At 34.4% G+C, this 13,228-nt stretch overlaps 1 protein-coding gene across 6 annotated transcripts; it reads right to left on the bottom strand.

Annotated features, from left to right (window-relative positions):
• Nucleotides 1-1,689: 1,689 nt before the first annotated feature.
• On the bottom strand, nt 1,690-6,887 carry LOC107934438 (uncharacterized). Of its 6 annotated transcripts, XM_041084271.1 has the most exons (8): nt 6,799-6,880; nt 6,701-6,729; nt 5,711-5,824; nt 4,547-4,617; nt 3,480-3,764; nt 3,253-3,295; nt 2,401-2,509; nt 1,690-1,866 (listed from the first exon to the last, which is right to left on the bottom strand). In XM_041084271.1, the coding sequence occupies exons 5-8, from the start codon at nt 3,717-3,719 to the stop codon at nt 1,815-1,817; spliced, it is 444 nt and encodes a 147-aa protein (XP_040940205.1). In that variant the 5' UTR covers nt 3,720-3,764; nt 4,547-4,617; nt 5,711-5,824; nt 6,701-6,729; nt 6,799-6,880; the 3' UTR covers nt 1,690-1,814. The 6 variants fall into 6 exon arrangements, 2 of the variants coding, with proteins under 2 accessions (XP_040940205.1, XP_016722361.1); XR_001693904.2 differs by lacking the exon at nt 4,547-4,617 and adding an exon at nt 1,949-2,070 and having other exon boundaries at nt 6,701-6,887; XM_016866872.2 differs by lacking the exon at nt 4,547-4,617 and having other exon boundaries at nt 6,799-6,884.
• Nucleotides 6,888-13,228: the final 6,341 nt, after the last annotated feature.

Raw genomic sequence — 13,228 nt, 5'->3', positions numbered from 1 at the left:
CCAAAACACAATCATCCGCCTATTTATACACTAAAAAATTTAAATTACAATTTTTTTTAAATTTAACATAATTGAAAATAACAAAATTTAAAATTTTGTTTTACTATTATAGCTTGGGCAACGAAAATATGCTTGTCGTTGAAGCGGATTAGAGAGACAGTCATTCGTGAGAAATTGATTTGAAACGAGATTATTAAAAATATATATTTTTAAATGAAAATATCGAAAATTTTAAAACGAGAGAGTTGAGAAGGATGTGAATGAAAAAAATAAAATTTGGTTGCGTATTTATAGGGTAAATTTTTTTACCATTGGGGGGTTTTAATTTTTTTACTGTTGGTGCAGCAACATTTTAAAAACCATTGCTTTCTACCGTTGGGGCAAGCGCGTCCAGCTGGACGCATTTTTCTTTTCTCTCTCCTAAAATCAGTTTATTTTCCTAAATAAAAAATGGCCCAAAAGCCTAATTAAAAAAAATCTACATTCAAGCCTAATTAAGCCCTATCACCCTCCCTTAAACAAAAAAATAAAGTCAATTTTTTTTCATTCTCATCTTCACCTGTAAAACAGAGTTTGGGAATCGAGAAACTCCAGCGATGCAAAGTCGAATCAACGTATCCCCCACCACCGCCGGCCAAATAATTCGAAACATGGTCTTGGAACTGAAAATCATTGACAAATCAACCATTGTCATCGATGGTAGCACCATGCAAAGATTTAGTAAGATTTAGTAAACCCATTCTTTCACGCCTTTTTTTTTCCTTTACAGATATTTTTTATAAAAACCAACAAAAAAGATCCACTTTCGGTGCCACCTGACATGTCGACGACACCATTAAAAAGTATTTTTTTTAAACCTGAAATACTTATATTTCTTGCGGGTATTTTTAAAAAATATATATAGGTGGCGGCACAAAAAAAATTAATTTTTTTTAAATAACTTGTAATGATCGCTGAATGGTTAGAGGAAAATTTTGGGGTGCTGGCTAACACGTCAACGACATCAACTGTATATTGTTCATTTTACCTATTTTCTTAAATAATTTGTAGTGTGCCTATTTCGAAAATTAATATTTTTCCCCACATTACTAGGGTAAAAAAGCCTTTCATTTCGGTTCATAATTGCAATTATTCCAATTAAATTGATTTATATTTTCCTATTGGTTTTTAAATTTTTTTTGTTTCCAAAAAAGAAAACTTTTTAATTCCACTTTAAATATGATACTATGCATTAATCATAATATATATTCCAAAATCAATATAAAACTAATCGTTGTTACCCAAAATTGATCAGAAATTAGATACAAAAGAGAGATTCCGTGCCTGAGAAAATGTTGCGTTGTGTAAAATGTTTGTTGTGTCCAAAACCAAGTTCATCGGTGCCCTTTGATAGTGACTAACAGCCATCCTCAACCACTAACATCTTAAATTTTAAACTAGTGTATTTTTGTAAGCAAGCATGTTTTATTTTTAATTTCTTTTATAAAATAAAAGATTTTAAAAGTTAGTTTATCATGATCAGATGAACTCATGAATATGTCTATGAATAAAGCTTTTAATTATTTGTGGATAGGTTGAATTATATGTTGATTTAAATTTATGAACAAATTCAATTAATTCGAATCACCATTTTTTCTTAAAAAGAAAAACCTCAACGAACACAAACCCAACAAAAAAAAGCTCAGGAAATAAAAACTATTGTGGCTTCATTTTCAGTGCCCACTAGAAACACGTTAATCATATTTACAGAGGAAAGCTAACATAAAGCAGCAGTTGTTAAAGAAAAACATGATAAGAGGACATGATTGAACCCATCAATTGTTTGTGAACGTCAGATAAATCAAAATCAATGTCCCCACACTTGACCTGAACACAAGAAGATGATAGGATAAGTCAATTATTTGAAAGATAAGAACATAAAAAGTTGGACCTCCGTTACTCTGATTACCATGTCAGTACTAAGAAACATTATGATTGCTTCCCAACCAACGTCCATTAATATCATCCACCCAATCAAGAAGATGAGTACACATTCATTCATTCAGAAGACGCATCTTTGTTTGCTCAAATCTGTCATGGTAAGTTGCTAGCTAAGTTATTTGCTTGAGCTCAATGCTAGGTTTCTTAGGGTTTTACTCAAGAATTTTTAAAGTCGGATCGAAATAATAATTTTTAAAGTAGACTGACTAAACAAAATCCTCCAAGCTATCATTATATTTTAGATTCCCATCTCTTCTTGCATCAATGCTTTCTATTTTTATTAATTACTATATTTTTGTAGGCATAACCTTACTATTTATCACAGAAATATTTCGTCTCACTAAATGAAACTACCAATTAACGAAAACAATTGTAGTCTGAAAGTAAATAGTTAAATTTGCTAAAATTTGTAGAGCTTACAAGATTGAGAAAAGCAGGACCATTTTCCTTGAGTCAAATGACGCGGCTCGTTTATACCTCCTCCATCTGGTCGTAGGTGCATCATAAACCCTCTCGGTTGATGATTTGTCTGTCAAAATATAACTCAATTGAAGTCATAAAACCAAATCTGCATGGCCTGAGTAAGGCGTAGCCGATGGAAATAATAAGAATTAAACAGGTACAAAAATAATGCAGAGAATAGATATTAGACAAGTCCGAAAACAAGTATAAAAATCACATATAAAGATGAAGTTCACTGATCTGGAACAGTAATATAACAGAGTTAAAACTTCAAAGACTTGATGTCCAAGTAACAATCATGGACCTATTCTCATTTGTCACTTCACTGAAATTATACATGTCAAATGAAGTTATTTTGTCAACTTAAAATCTTCTTGAGGGTGAATGTTTAAGCTTGGGGCAGGCGCCACAAGAGGATTAAGATTTTTTCCAACTCGAATATTTTTGTTAGTTATTACAAATCTCATTCAATTTGTTAAAAATGCAAGTTTAGATCTCGAAACACCACATCAAATGATATACACAAAACATTATAAACCCGAAGCACTTTATAACAGTTCAGATACTAGCAGAATATTCTGTTCATTCAAATGTTCTCTTGTTTCTTGTTTAAAGTAAGCAGCCAGCCATAGCTATGACAAAGAATGCAACCATGGCCAAATCATCGAAGTGGTAAATAAATCCACAGAATTTGGGAGGCATATGGAAATTATTGTTATCTATAATATGTAATGGGATATTCTTATAAACCTTTCAGAGTAAGTTTAGTGCAATTAGCCCATTAAAACTCAAAGCTGAGTTAACACTCACCTACAGATAAGCTTGCTTGCCTCTGCAACACCTTCTGCAAATGCTGTAAAACATTGAGATCTAACATTAGAGTCAAGAGTGAAGAAGAAACAATGTACCAATAACTCAAGGAAGGAAAATCAGCAACACTTGATAATTAAATAAACAATTCTCATTTCCGACACTGTACGTATGATCTACATTTTACTAAATAGGCCTGATTTATATAGATAGGAGATCAACCATACTGTCACTACACCTTCACTTTTCAAATTTCCAACAGTTTTATCACTGGATTTAAATATGTCAGGAGTCTCTTTCTCGATGTTTATATCCAGAAAGCAAGATGAATAAGCGTCTTCTCTGTCCACTTTCAAATCAATGCACTTCTGGAAACTCAATTGCGCATCCAAACACATCTGGTTTTTAGATGAAAAGGGAACTTCTAGGAGGCTCAAAAACGTTAACCGTGTACAGTTTAGACTCATGTTTCCTTCCTCAGGCAACACAGAAAAGCTATAGGCATCCGAGACCTGCACAAAGAAATGGTTAATAAATAGGAGACAACTCAATTAATTTCCAGATTCTCATTTTGAAGGAATTTATTTACAAGAAAGAGCATAAAGTTAGAACTATCTTTCAAACAGAGATTAAGAGATAGCAAAAATTAGACTAACAAAAATGGAAGCCACAAAGGAAATTACAAGACAATAAAAAGTTCTCAAAGCATTAAATCTAATGGGACGTGACAGAATTTGATGTAACACCTGGACCGTCCTGAGGTCATCTCAATGGGTCAGCGGTTGTGTACTTTGAGTTCCATGTTAAGTAAATTTTCACTTCTAGAAATGAACACATCTACTTGAAAGAAAATGGAGAAGGATTTCAAGAGACCATGCTGACCTGATTCTTAGGGAGATCAGCATTACCTCAAAAGGGTCAAATTGCAGGATTTTAAAAGACTAATTTAGCTTCTTTAACTTTTACAGAAGAATCAGGTAGCAAATTTACTAAACAATACCATTCTATATTTGGAAAACAAGTTTTAAGCATGTATTTGAAGATATAAACATGTAACATTTCTATTATGCCAGTGGCTTTAGAGCAAATCTAGTATTGAATTACGGCCTTAATTTACATTAACAACATTGCAAGTTGCTATAAAGAAAAGATATGATTGGTTAAATGCATCTCAGATTAATCAATTGAGCAAATGATTTTTTTTTAAAACCCCACTAAGATAAAGATGATTGAATGATTGGATCAGATTTACAGGGGAGGAGAAAAGGACTGGAGCAGATGACAAAAAACTTACATGTGAAGTGTTTAAGCTGCTTTTTTCTCTTACTGGAAATGAAGTCTCCTCAATTAAGATAGGCAAGACATCTGAAATTAACGCATTAAACATGCTTACTAAAAAATGTGTTTATCAAAGTAAAGACATTGATTAATACTCGTGTTACTCAAACTTGGGTGTGAATGTTGGATAGGGGCATGAAATGCGTCCAATTGTGAAGTATAGGACTTGGATTCACATAGGAAAATTATGGATCTTGGGGGTTTATATGGACCTAGGCTCTCCAACTACAATAGATAGCTTTTGGGGGGTTGTTCTCCAAAGATCCATATCAATTGGTATCAAAGCCACCATCATGTCTCTCAGTTGCAACCATGTGGCACAACTAGCGACATCGGAATTGCATCGCCTGAGGCTAGATGGTAGTGCAAAACCAGACTTCATAACACGGATGGTGATGTCAACATTGCAGCGTTTGCTCAGGACCAGAAAAAATTAACTAACGCAAAGTTAACTCATGACCCAAATGGTGACGCTGGAATTGCAATGATCACCTAGGGTTAGTTTAAGCTAGTGCAAAGTCAACGTGCATTGGCATCAAGATTACACGGCAATTGATTTGTCTCCAACTGCAAGGTATGCAACTTGGATTTCACTGTAGGTGGGTATATGGACCTAGGCTCTTCAACCTCAATAGCTAGCTTTTGGAATGTGGTTATCCTAATGTTCATTTCAGGTTGCCTCCAACGTGGCAATGCTAAAACCTTTTCATGTATTTGGGGATTTGGAGAGCCCTATCTTCATATCCATGTCCGAATATATGTTGGACATGAGTGTTTAACACAGATGCTTCAAGAATAAAACATGAAGAGTTGAAGAAACATAGAAACGCGTTCTATCACATGCTTCATTGTTGGAGGTTTATATGGACCTAGGCTCTTCAACCTCAATAGCTAGCTTTTGGAGTGTGGTTCTCCAAATGTTCATTTCAGGTTGCCTATAACATGGCAATGTTAAAGTTTTTTCATGTATTTGGGGATCCCTTGAGAGCCCTATCTTCACATACATGTCTGGATATGTGTTGGATATGAGTGTTTAAATTAACACAGATGCTTAAAGAAAAAAAAAATGAGAAGTTGGAGAAACATAGAATAGTACTTTTTCTGATGTGAATATCCTTACCAAGAGAACAATGCTGGTTGGTCTCATCAAAGCTTGGCTTAATCAATTCAAAGCATGAAATGTCGATAGGTAAATTGGTGCTTCCATCCACTATCCCTGATAGAATGGTTTTTCCTGCAATTAATCATGATTTAAAATAAAGCATAGCAATATAATCTTTGATAGAATCATAGAGAAGCACACACAGACTATATACCGATATTGAAAACAATTATTCTTATCCATTTTTTTCCCTCTTAGGTTCTTTTAATCACTGAAAGAACGAACTAGTGACAAGTTAAATGTGAGAGCGATATGATCTAGATTTTTTTTTCTAGGTCAACGCTGATTTTCTAACTATCTACAGATTCATACCGCTGACATTTTACCATTAAATTTAGTGGAAAAAGAAAATAAAATTTACTTAATTGTAGAAATGAAGAATATATATATATATATAAAAGGTTTGAAATAAGAACTAGGCAATGGAAGAAAGTCTTAAGTCATAAACAGAACTTGAAATAGGAACCAGGCAATGCAAGAAAGTCTAATTCATCACTGTCATATAAATATTTAATTAAAAAAAAAGCAATTCTATTTGGTCAAGAAACTGAAGAAAATGCAAGAAACTAGAAGTAAAAATGCCTTTCTCATTCTACATTTTCACAGCAACCAAACAGGAAACCAAATATTTTTAAAAAAATGAAATGGAACGTAGATTAGATCATAATGGCCATGGAATTTCAGCTAATCATATTCTAAATAAGAGAGAAAAAGAGAAGAGACAAAAATGAAATGCAATTCCTGTGCTTCCCAATAAAAGGAAAAGTATGCAAGAAAATTTGAAGTTTAAAATACTAAATTTGCTCTCATTTAAAAAAAAAAAAGTCGACACATAATCCAAAATTAGAAGTTTTATTTCCCAAAGCAGCTCCATTTCATCACAGAAAAAGATAAGAATCAAATGCTACACATTAAAAAAAAACAAAAAAGGAAGAAGCAAAAACTCACCTCCACGATCGTTTTAGCGGCCATTGCACCTAAGAGGGAGCGAAATTATTGAGAAATATTTCAAAAAATAAAAGAGAAAATGAACGTTAAAAGAGTACATGGGAAGGGAGGAGAAAGGATGCTCGCCATTTGGCAGATAAAAAGGCTCCTGATTACGATGACAACAAAAATCTTCTCTTCTGTTCTTTTACTTTTTTATTTTGACGTAATTGCCTCTTCCTATTTTTACTGATATCCTAATTAGTCTTTTCCTTTTTAACTATTTAGTCCTTGCATTATACTCGGTTTTTTTTTTGATATCTAAACATTTTTTCTTAAGTTTTAGACTTAAACTTTGCTCCATTATCCATTTTGGCACCTAAAAGTCCACGTCATTAATGACATGGAACGTTGACCATGATATGGTTGTTAGAATTGTAAAAATAAGGTCTGATATAAAACTTTATTAATCAGGATCTATCATGTCAAATCATTCAGAATAAATCAATAACAAAACTAGATGTGGAAGTGTACCTAAATCTATCGCTTTCTTGAAATTTTTATTATGGTTTTGATCTTTTAAATTAGCACACAAGTAATTTAATGAAGGTGATCCTCTCTTTTCTAAGGATGAGATGTTAGAAAAGTTACATATATGTAATTTGAGGACCATAACTCTAATATATAACTTTTGCACATTAACCATAATTTCTATTCAGCCTATCATGAATTAGAAATTAGTTACTAGAGTATCTAAACATATTTGACTTATACATTATTTAATAACTAAAACCTAATAAACCTTAACCAAATTAAATCATTTTTAGTTTGAGCTAATATTTTATGATAGTAAATAATAACATGTAATTATACTTATTATATATGTGATGGTCATAATTTTTCCAACAATCTCCCACTTTGACCACATATATATATTGATTAACTTATAATTTCATGTCATTATATAAGCTTATGAGCTCAAAACCTTCTATCATATCCAAAATGTATTCCAAACAATCTTATCCATTAATTATGTTAACATAGAACCAAGGCAACTTTTATTACATATATCGTAACTAAATCCATCCCTAATCATGTATATTAACATAACCAAATGACATAGATCAAGTATGGATATGTAGCATGAAAATTACGTACAATGTGAACCAAACATGCCTATTTCCAACTAGTCCTCCTTAACCTTAGTGAGATCAAATTTACTAAAATCAGAGTGTGAATAAACTAAATAAACTTTATTTCTATAGAAAATATCCTTAATATCCATAAATTGAAATAAATAAAAAATAACTAAAAAATGTGTCTATAACAAAAAAAATTAAAATTACAAACTCCTACTAAACTTGAATATTCTGGAATAACATTATACCCATATGAGTAGTGTGCTCTTATAAAACCTTGGGTGTAGTCCTTTAGTAAGCAAGTCTGCAATCATGAAGTTTGTCTTAATATGCTTTATAGGCACCTAACCACTCTTAACTTTTACTTTAACAACCAAGAACTTAAGTTTATGTGTTTTGACTTTGATGTGCTCCTGTTGTTATTGGAATAAAGGACTACCAATTATTGTCACAATTTGTACCCTAGTGACAAAATTTTGCATCAATATTCCATCAAATTCAGAGTTTGTATACTTGATTATCTCTAACTTATCCGACCTCCAATATGTGAGCATATAATTTTTTTCTCTAAAGATACCTTATAACCCTCTTGGCTGCTACCCAATAGTCCATACCAGAGTTGCTTAAATGTCTGTCTAACATCCCTATAATGTACGCAATATTTAGACGTGTGCATACTTGAGAATACATTAGATTTTCAACAGTTGATGCATAGGGAATCTTTTGTATTTTCTATATTTCAAGGTTGCTTTTAGGGCATTGAGTAAGATTAAATTTGTCTCCTTTAGCAACAGGGGTGTTACTTGGTCTACAACCTAGCATGCCAAGCCTTTTGAGTAAGATTAAATTTGTCTCCTCTAGCAACAGGGGTGTTACTTGGTCTACAACCTAGCATGCCAAGCCTTTTGAGTGTTTTATTCATATAGCTCTTTTGTGACAATCCAAGAATACCCCGTGTCTTAATGTATCTGAATTCCTAAAACAAAAGCAGCGCTCATAATATCTTTCATCTCAATATGCTTAAATAAAAACCTCTTGGTTTCGTGCAATAAGCCTATATCGTTAGTGGCAAGCAAAATATCATCAACATATAGAACCAGGAATATATACTTACTCCCACTGAATTGTGATATACATAATCATTAACAATATTTATCTAAAAACCGTACAAGACAATTACTTGATGAAAATTAAACTTACGGTACTATTGACTGGAAGCTTGTTTGAGTACATAAATGAATTTTTTTAATTTGCAAACCATATTCTTTGGGTGATGATACATGCATGGGAGCGTTTGATGAAGAATCGATTGGAATAATATCAAAGTTGTCCATGTCAATACCAATCGGGTTGAAAGATAAGGAGAATTCAAGAAGAAATCCAATTGAAATTCTCGTTGGGCCTATGACTTGGGCTAGGTCCAAGAAGCTCAAAGAGGTGATTTTAGGGTTGATTTAGCAAGTTTGGGCCAAGCATGAGAAGTCCAATTTCTATTAGACTCAAGATAACGATCCAATTCCATGCAATGTGTTGCATGTGACAGTTTGATTAGCTTGAATAGCTTGAACAGACTTTTCAAGTTTTAATTATGTGTTTTATTTGTTAAATACATCTTTGTTTAATGATTGTGTAACGCCCCAATTTTCGGGAATTCTGCGAGTGTTGGCAAATTTTAAATTTTGGTGTTCTGTCTCCTTGGCGTAGATTTAATCAGGTTAGTGGGTCTCTAGAAGGCCCAAGTTTAAGTTAAAATCCGGTAATTTTAGTTAATTTTAATTCTATAGAAGAAGGGGTTCTGGTTAGCTGGGCTTTAAGGTATTAACTGGGTAAAATAAAACACAAGGAAGCCCATGGTAAGTTGGCTTGTGGCGTCACTTGGGGGCTTGAGAGGTGGCATGTGGATGACCAAGGACAGCAAAGGTTCGAGTCGCAAGGTAAGCAAATTGGTGATATTAATTTTTATGTACAGAAAAGGTAAGCAGTGGAACTAAAGTGAAAGGCTGTCAGGAGAAGATTTAGGAGCTGATAAGGGAGAGGATTTAGAAGCTGATAAGGGAGAGGATTTAAGAGCTGATAAAGGAGAAGATTTAGGAGCTGATCAAGGAGCAGGAGTTGGCCGGCCAAGGGCCTTTAGCATGGGAAAATTCGACTAGGTTAAGTGCCAGTATAAATTCGGCATGGGGGGGAAAGTTGTGCCGTTTGCTGACCATTCTCCTCTCCTCTTCTCTTCAGCTTTTTCTTTTTCTTCTTTTCCTCCATAGCCAAATCTCTCTAACCACCTGTGCATCTCCATATTTTTCTTCAGACGTTTCTAAAACCTTCATAGCCATTGCCCTAAAAAGCCGAAATCTTGAAAACTATACTTTTTCTGTGCCGATTTCTCCTAGCCAATTTTATTATCTTTTCCATCATTCTTGACCGATTCTTTAGTTCTCTAAACCTCAAGGTTCTGTCGATAGGACCATAGCAAAACCCTCCTATTTCATCTTTCTTTACACAGCTTCAACAAAAGCCGAAAACCTCACTCTCTTAGGGACTTGGCAGAATAGTGAGATCACTGAAGGCTCGAATTTTGTTATCATTTGAGGGCTTAGATCAACATCAGAATTGAGTAGAAATTAATTGGGATCATTGACCAAAGGAACCGGTGGTAAGTCTTTTCAATCTAGTCTTTATTTCGTATTTTAGAAAAGCTGAAACCCCTAAAGGTTAGGGAGGCTGTCGACTTGGACTTGTAGCCCTAAGGGGTTGTGATAACTATTTTGTCTTGATAATAATGTGATCTAGAGGCGGCTGATCAAGGGCTTGGACAAGTGGAGCAATGGGATCTAAGTCTAGTCGCAAACTTCGGCAAAGGTAGGATTTCTAGTGCCTAAGGTGTTATGGCCGAATAAGGTAAGGAGATATTATGTAGTTCGTTTCGGTAGTAGATTAATGTGGTAGTAATATAATTGTAGGTAGTTCATGTGTGGATCTCGTCAAACGAATCGTCATAAAACAGGTGTGTAACTGACACCCTTTCTTAGTCTAGTTCGGCAAAAGTCGAAAAGCCGAAATACCGAAAAACTGATATTTTGTAGATTTGCGAGTGTGCGAATACTCGTGAGGTAAATCGATTAATGTTTTTGGTAAGCTGCAATGTTTGGACTGCAAAGTGCATGATTTCTATGCCCTCGATATTTTTGGGCTTATTGGGCCAAAATTGGAATAAAGGGCCAACGGGCCCAATTCGGTAAGAACCCTCGGTAAGTGATTCTGTTAGTACGTGAAAGGTAGGAATATGCATGAAAAACCCTAGAATAGATAAATTACTGAAATACCTTTAAAAAGTGGAAAATTGACCTAAATGCATGTTTGACTGTTGTTATTTACTGCATGACATGTTGTTATTATCTGATGCATGGGACTGGGATATTGATGGAGGAAGTACTGAAAGTGGCTTGTCCACGTCCTGAAGGCTTTGCCTCAATTTACTATTAACTGGGCAGCAAGGCTGTAACTGTGGAGTGTAAGGCTGGGTGGGTTGAGTTATTCCCCACATGGAGTGTAGGGCTGGTACGGGTGGAGTGTAGCGATTGGTGGGTTGAGTAGTCTCCCCAAATGGGCTTGCATATGTTTATTGATGTTGCATGTATTTTGAAATGGGCCTATGGGTCGTACTGTTATCTGAATAAGGGGCTAAGGCCCAGTTTAATGTAATCTGAAAAGGGCTCTGGCCCAGTATCACTGTTATCTGAATGGGCTTAGGCCCGATGGGCTTGAGCTGACTTGGGCTTTGAATGGGTTTTCCTTACACACTGAGTTTCCAAACTCACCCCTTCTTTAACCTTGCAGGTGGGCCTTGATGTGGGTGTCTTGGAGCCGGAGGGGATTCAGAGTGGCCATGGTGAACGCTTTTGGGTTTGAAAAGAGACTGGTTTCCTTAAGTCATTTTTATTTACTATTAAATTTTTGGGGTGTAATAAGGCCATTTTAACTTTATTTTCTTTTTGATTTTATGGGATTATATTATTTTTAATAACTTTATTCTGGTGGATAATAATTCAAATGGGCTAGACTTAGGGCGCGATTTCAAAATGATACTTGTTTTTAAAATAACACGACGTCACAAATATTCGATTTATCAAAGATAACCACTCAAAGAAGTTTCAATCCGTTATAACCAAGTGTGGCAATGATGTGGGCATGTATAGGATTGGATCCAATCGAAGAGCTTGGTACTTAAACAGCCTTCATGGCTCACCTCCTCTGTTATGGATACCTACCTGGTGCCCAGCTTCCATTCACTTGGTTAGCTTGACAAAAGTCGGCTTTTAAAACACTTAAAAGGGAACATGGGTTTTTAACTTCAATGTGGCACGTCAGATTCAGCCATAACGTGTGACAGCCCTAAATTGACCCTAGTCGGAAAGTGGTTTCGGGACCACTAAACCGAGTCACAAAAATAATTAGATGTTATATTCTATGTTTATTTCATGTGAAAGTGCATGTGTGAAAATTTCATGCTTTGATTTTGCCAATTGTGAGTGAAATTATGAAAAATGACTCAATGTGAAATTTTTTGCAAATGCTATGGGCTAATTTATAGTGGCCAAATAACTTATAGTATGAAATAGGTGGATTTGCATGTCAAATTTCTCACCTTAAAACCTAGTGGCCAGCCATGATGGGCATGATAAGCATTTGTGCAATTTTTTTTATTATATTGAAATTATGGCATAAGTATGGCACAAATAAAATATGTTATTTTGTGTCATAAAATGTTAGTAATAAGATAAATAAAAGAGAGAATAAAAGAAAAGTAATGAAAAAAAAAGATCATCATTCATGTTCTTGCTAGCCGTGAGCTAAAGAAAAGAAAGGAGAAAAAAATGTGTTCATCCTTTTTCATCTTCATCCTTGGCCGAAAATGCTAAGAAGAAGGGGGAAGGGGAAGTAAAACATTCGGCCACTCCTTCTAGTCTTGAATAAGGTATGTAATGCATGGTAGCTTTTGGAAATTTTTGAATGTATTAAGCTAGTTACTAAGTCCCTTAGTTAGCCCATGTTCAAATCTTGAATCTTGTTGGTAACATGAGCAATCGGTCATGAGAAAATGTTCAAGAAATGGTTGTTGTTCATGTTATTTGGATGAGAAATGGTGAGTTTTGTTGTTTCATGTTAAAGTTAGGTGAATGATGATAGAGGAGTGTTTGAACTACAAAAAGAATCATAGGTGAGCATTAGACACTAAGGAAAAAGAATCGGCTACCTTGTTATGAGCTAGGGCCGAATGTGAGTTTGGTTGTGTTTGAATATTACATGCTTGGTGGAATGGTGGATGAAAGTGCCGAATGTGATCTTTGGTTTGGCATGAAGTAGTAAATTAAGGTTTGCTAAGCTAGCTAGTAAGGTGAAATGCAAATGTTAG

This window comes from Gossypium hirsutum, chromosome A12 (genome assembly GCF_007990345.1).
Source record: "Gossypium hirsutum isolate 1008001.06 chromosome A12, Gossypium_hirsutum_v2.1, whole genome shotgun sequence".
Classification (NCBI taxonomy): domain Eukaryota; kingdom Viridiplantae; phylum Streptophyta; class Magnoliopsida; order Malvales; family Malvaceae; genus Gossypium; species Gossypium hirsutum.
The sequence above is the reverse complement of the archived record's forward strand: the minus strand, read 5'-3'. Positions and strand labels throughout refer to the sequence as shown.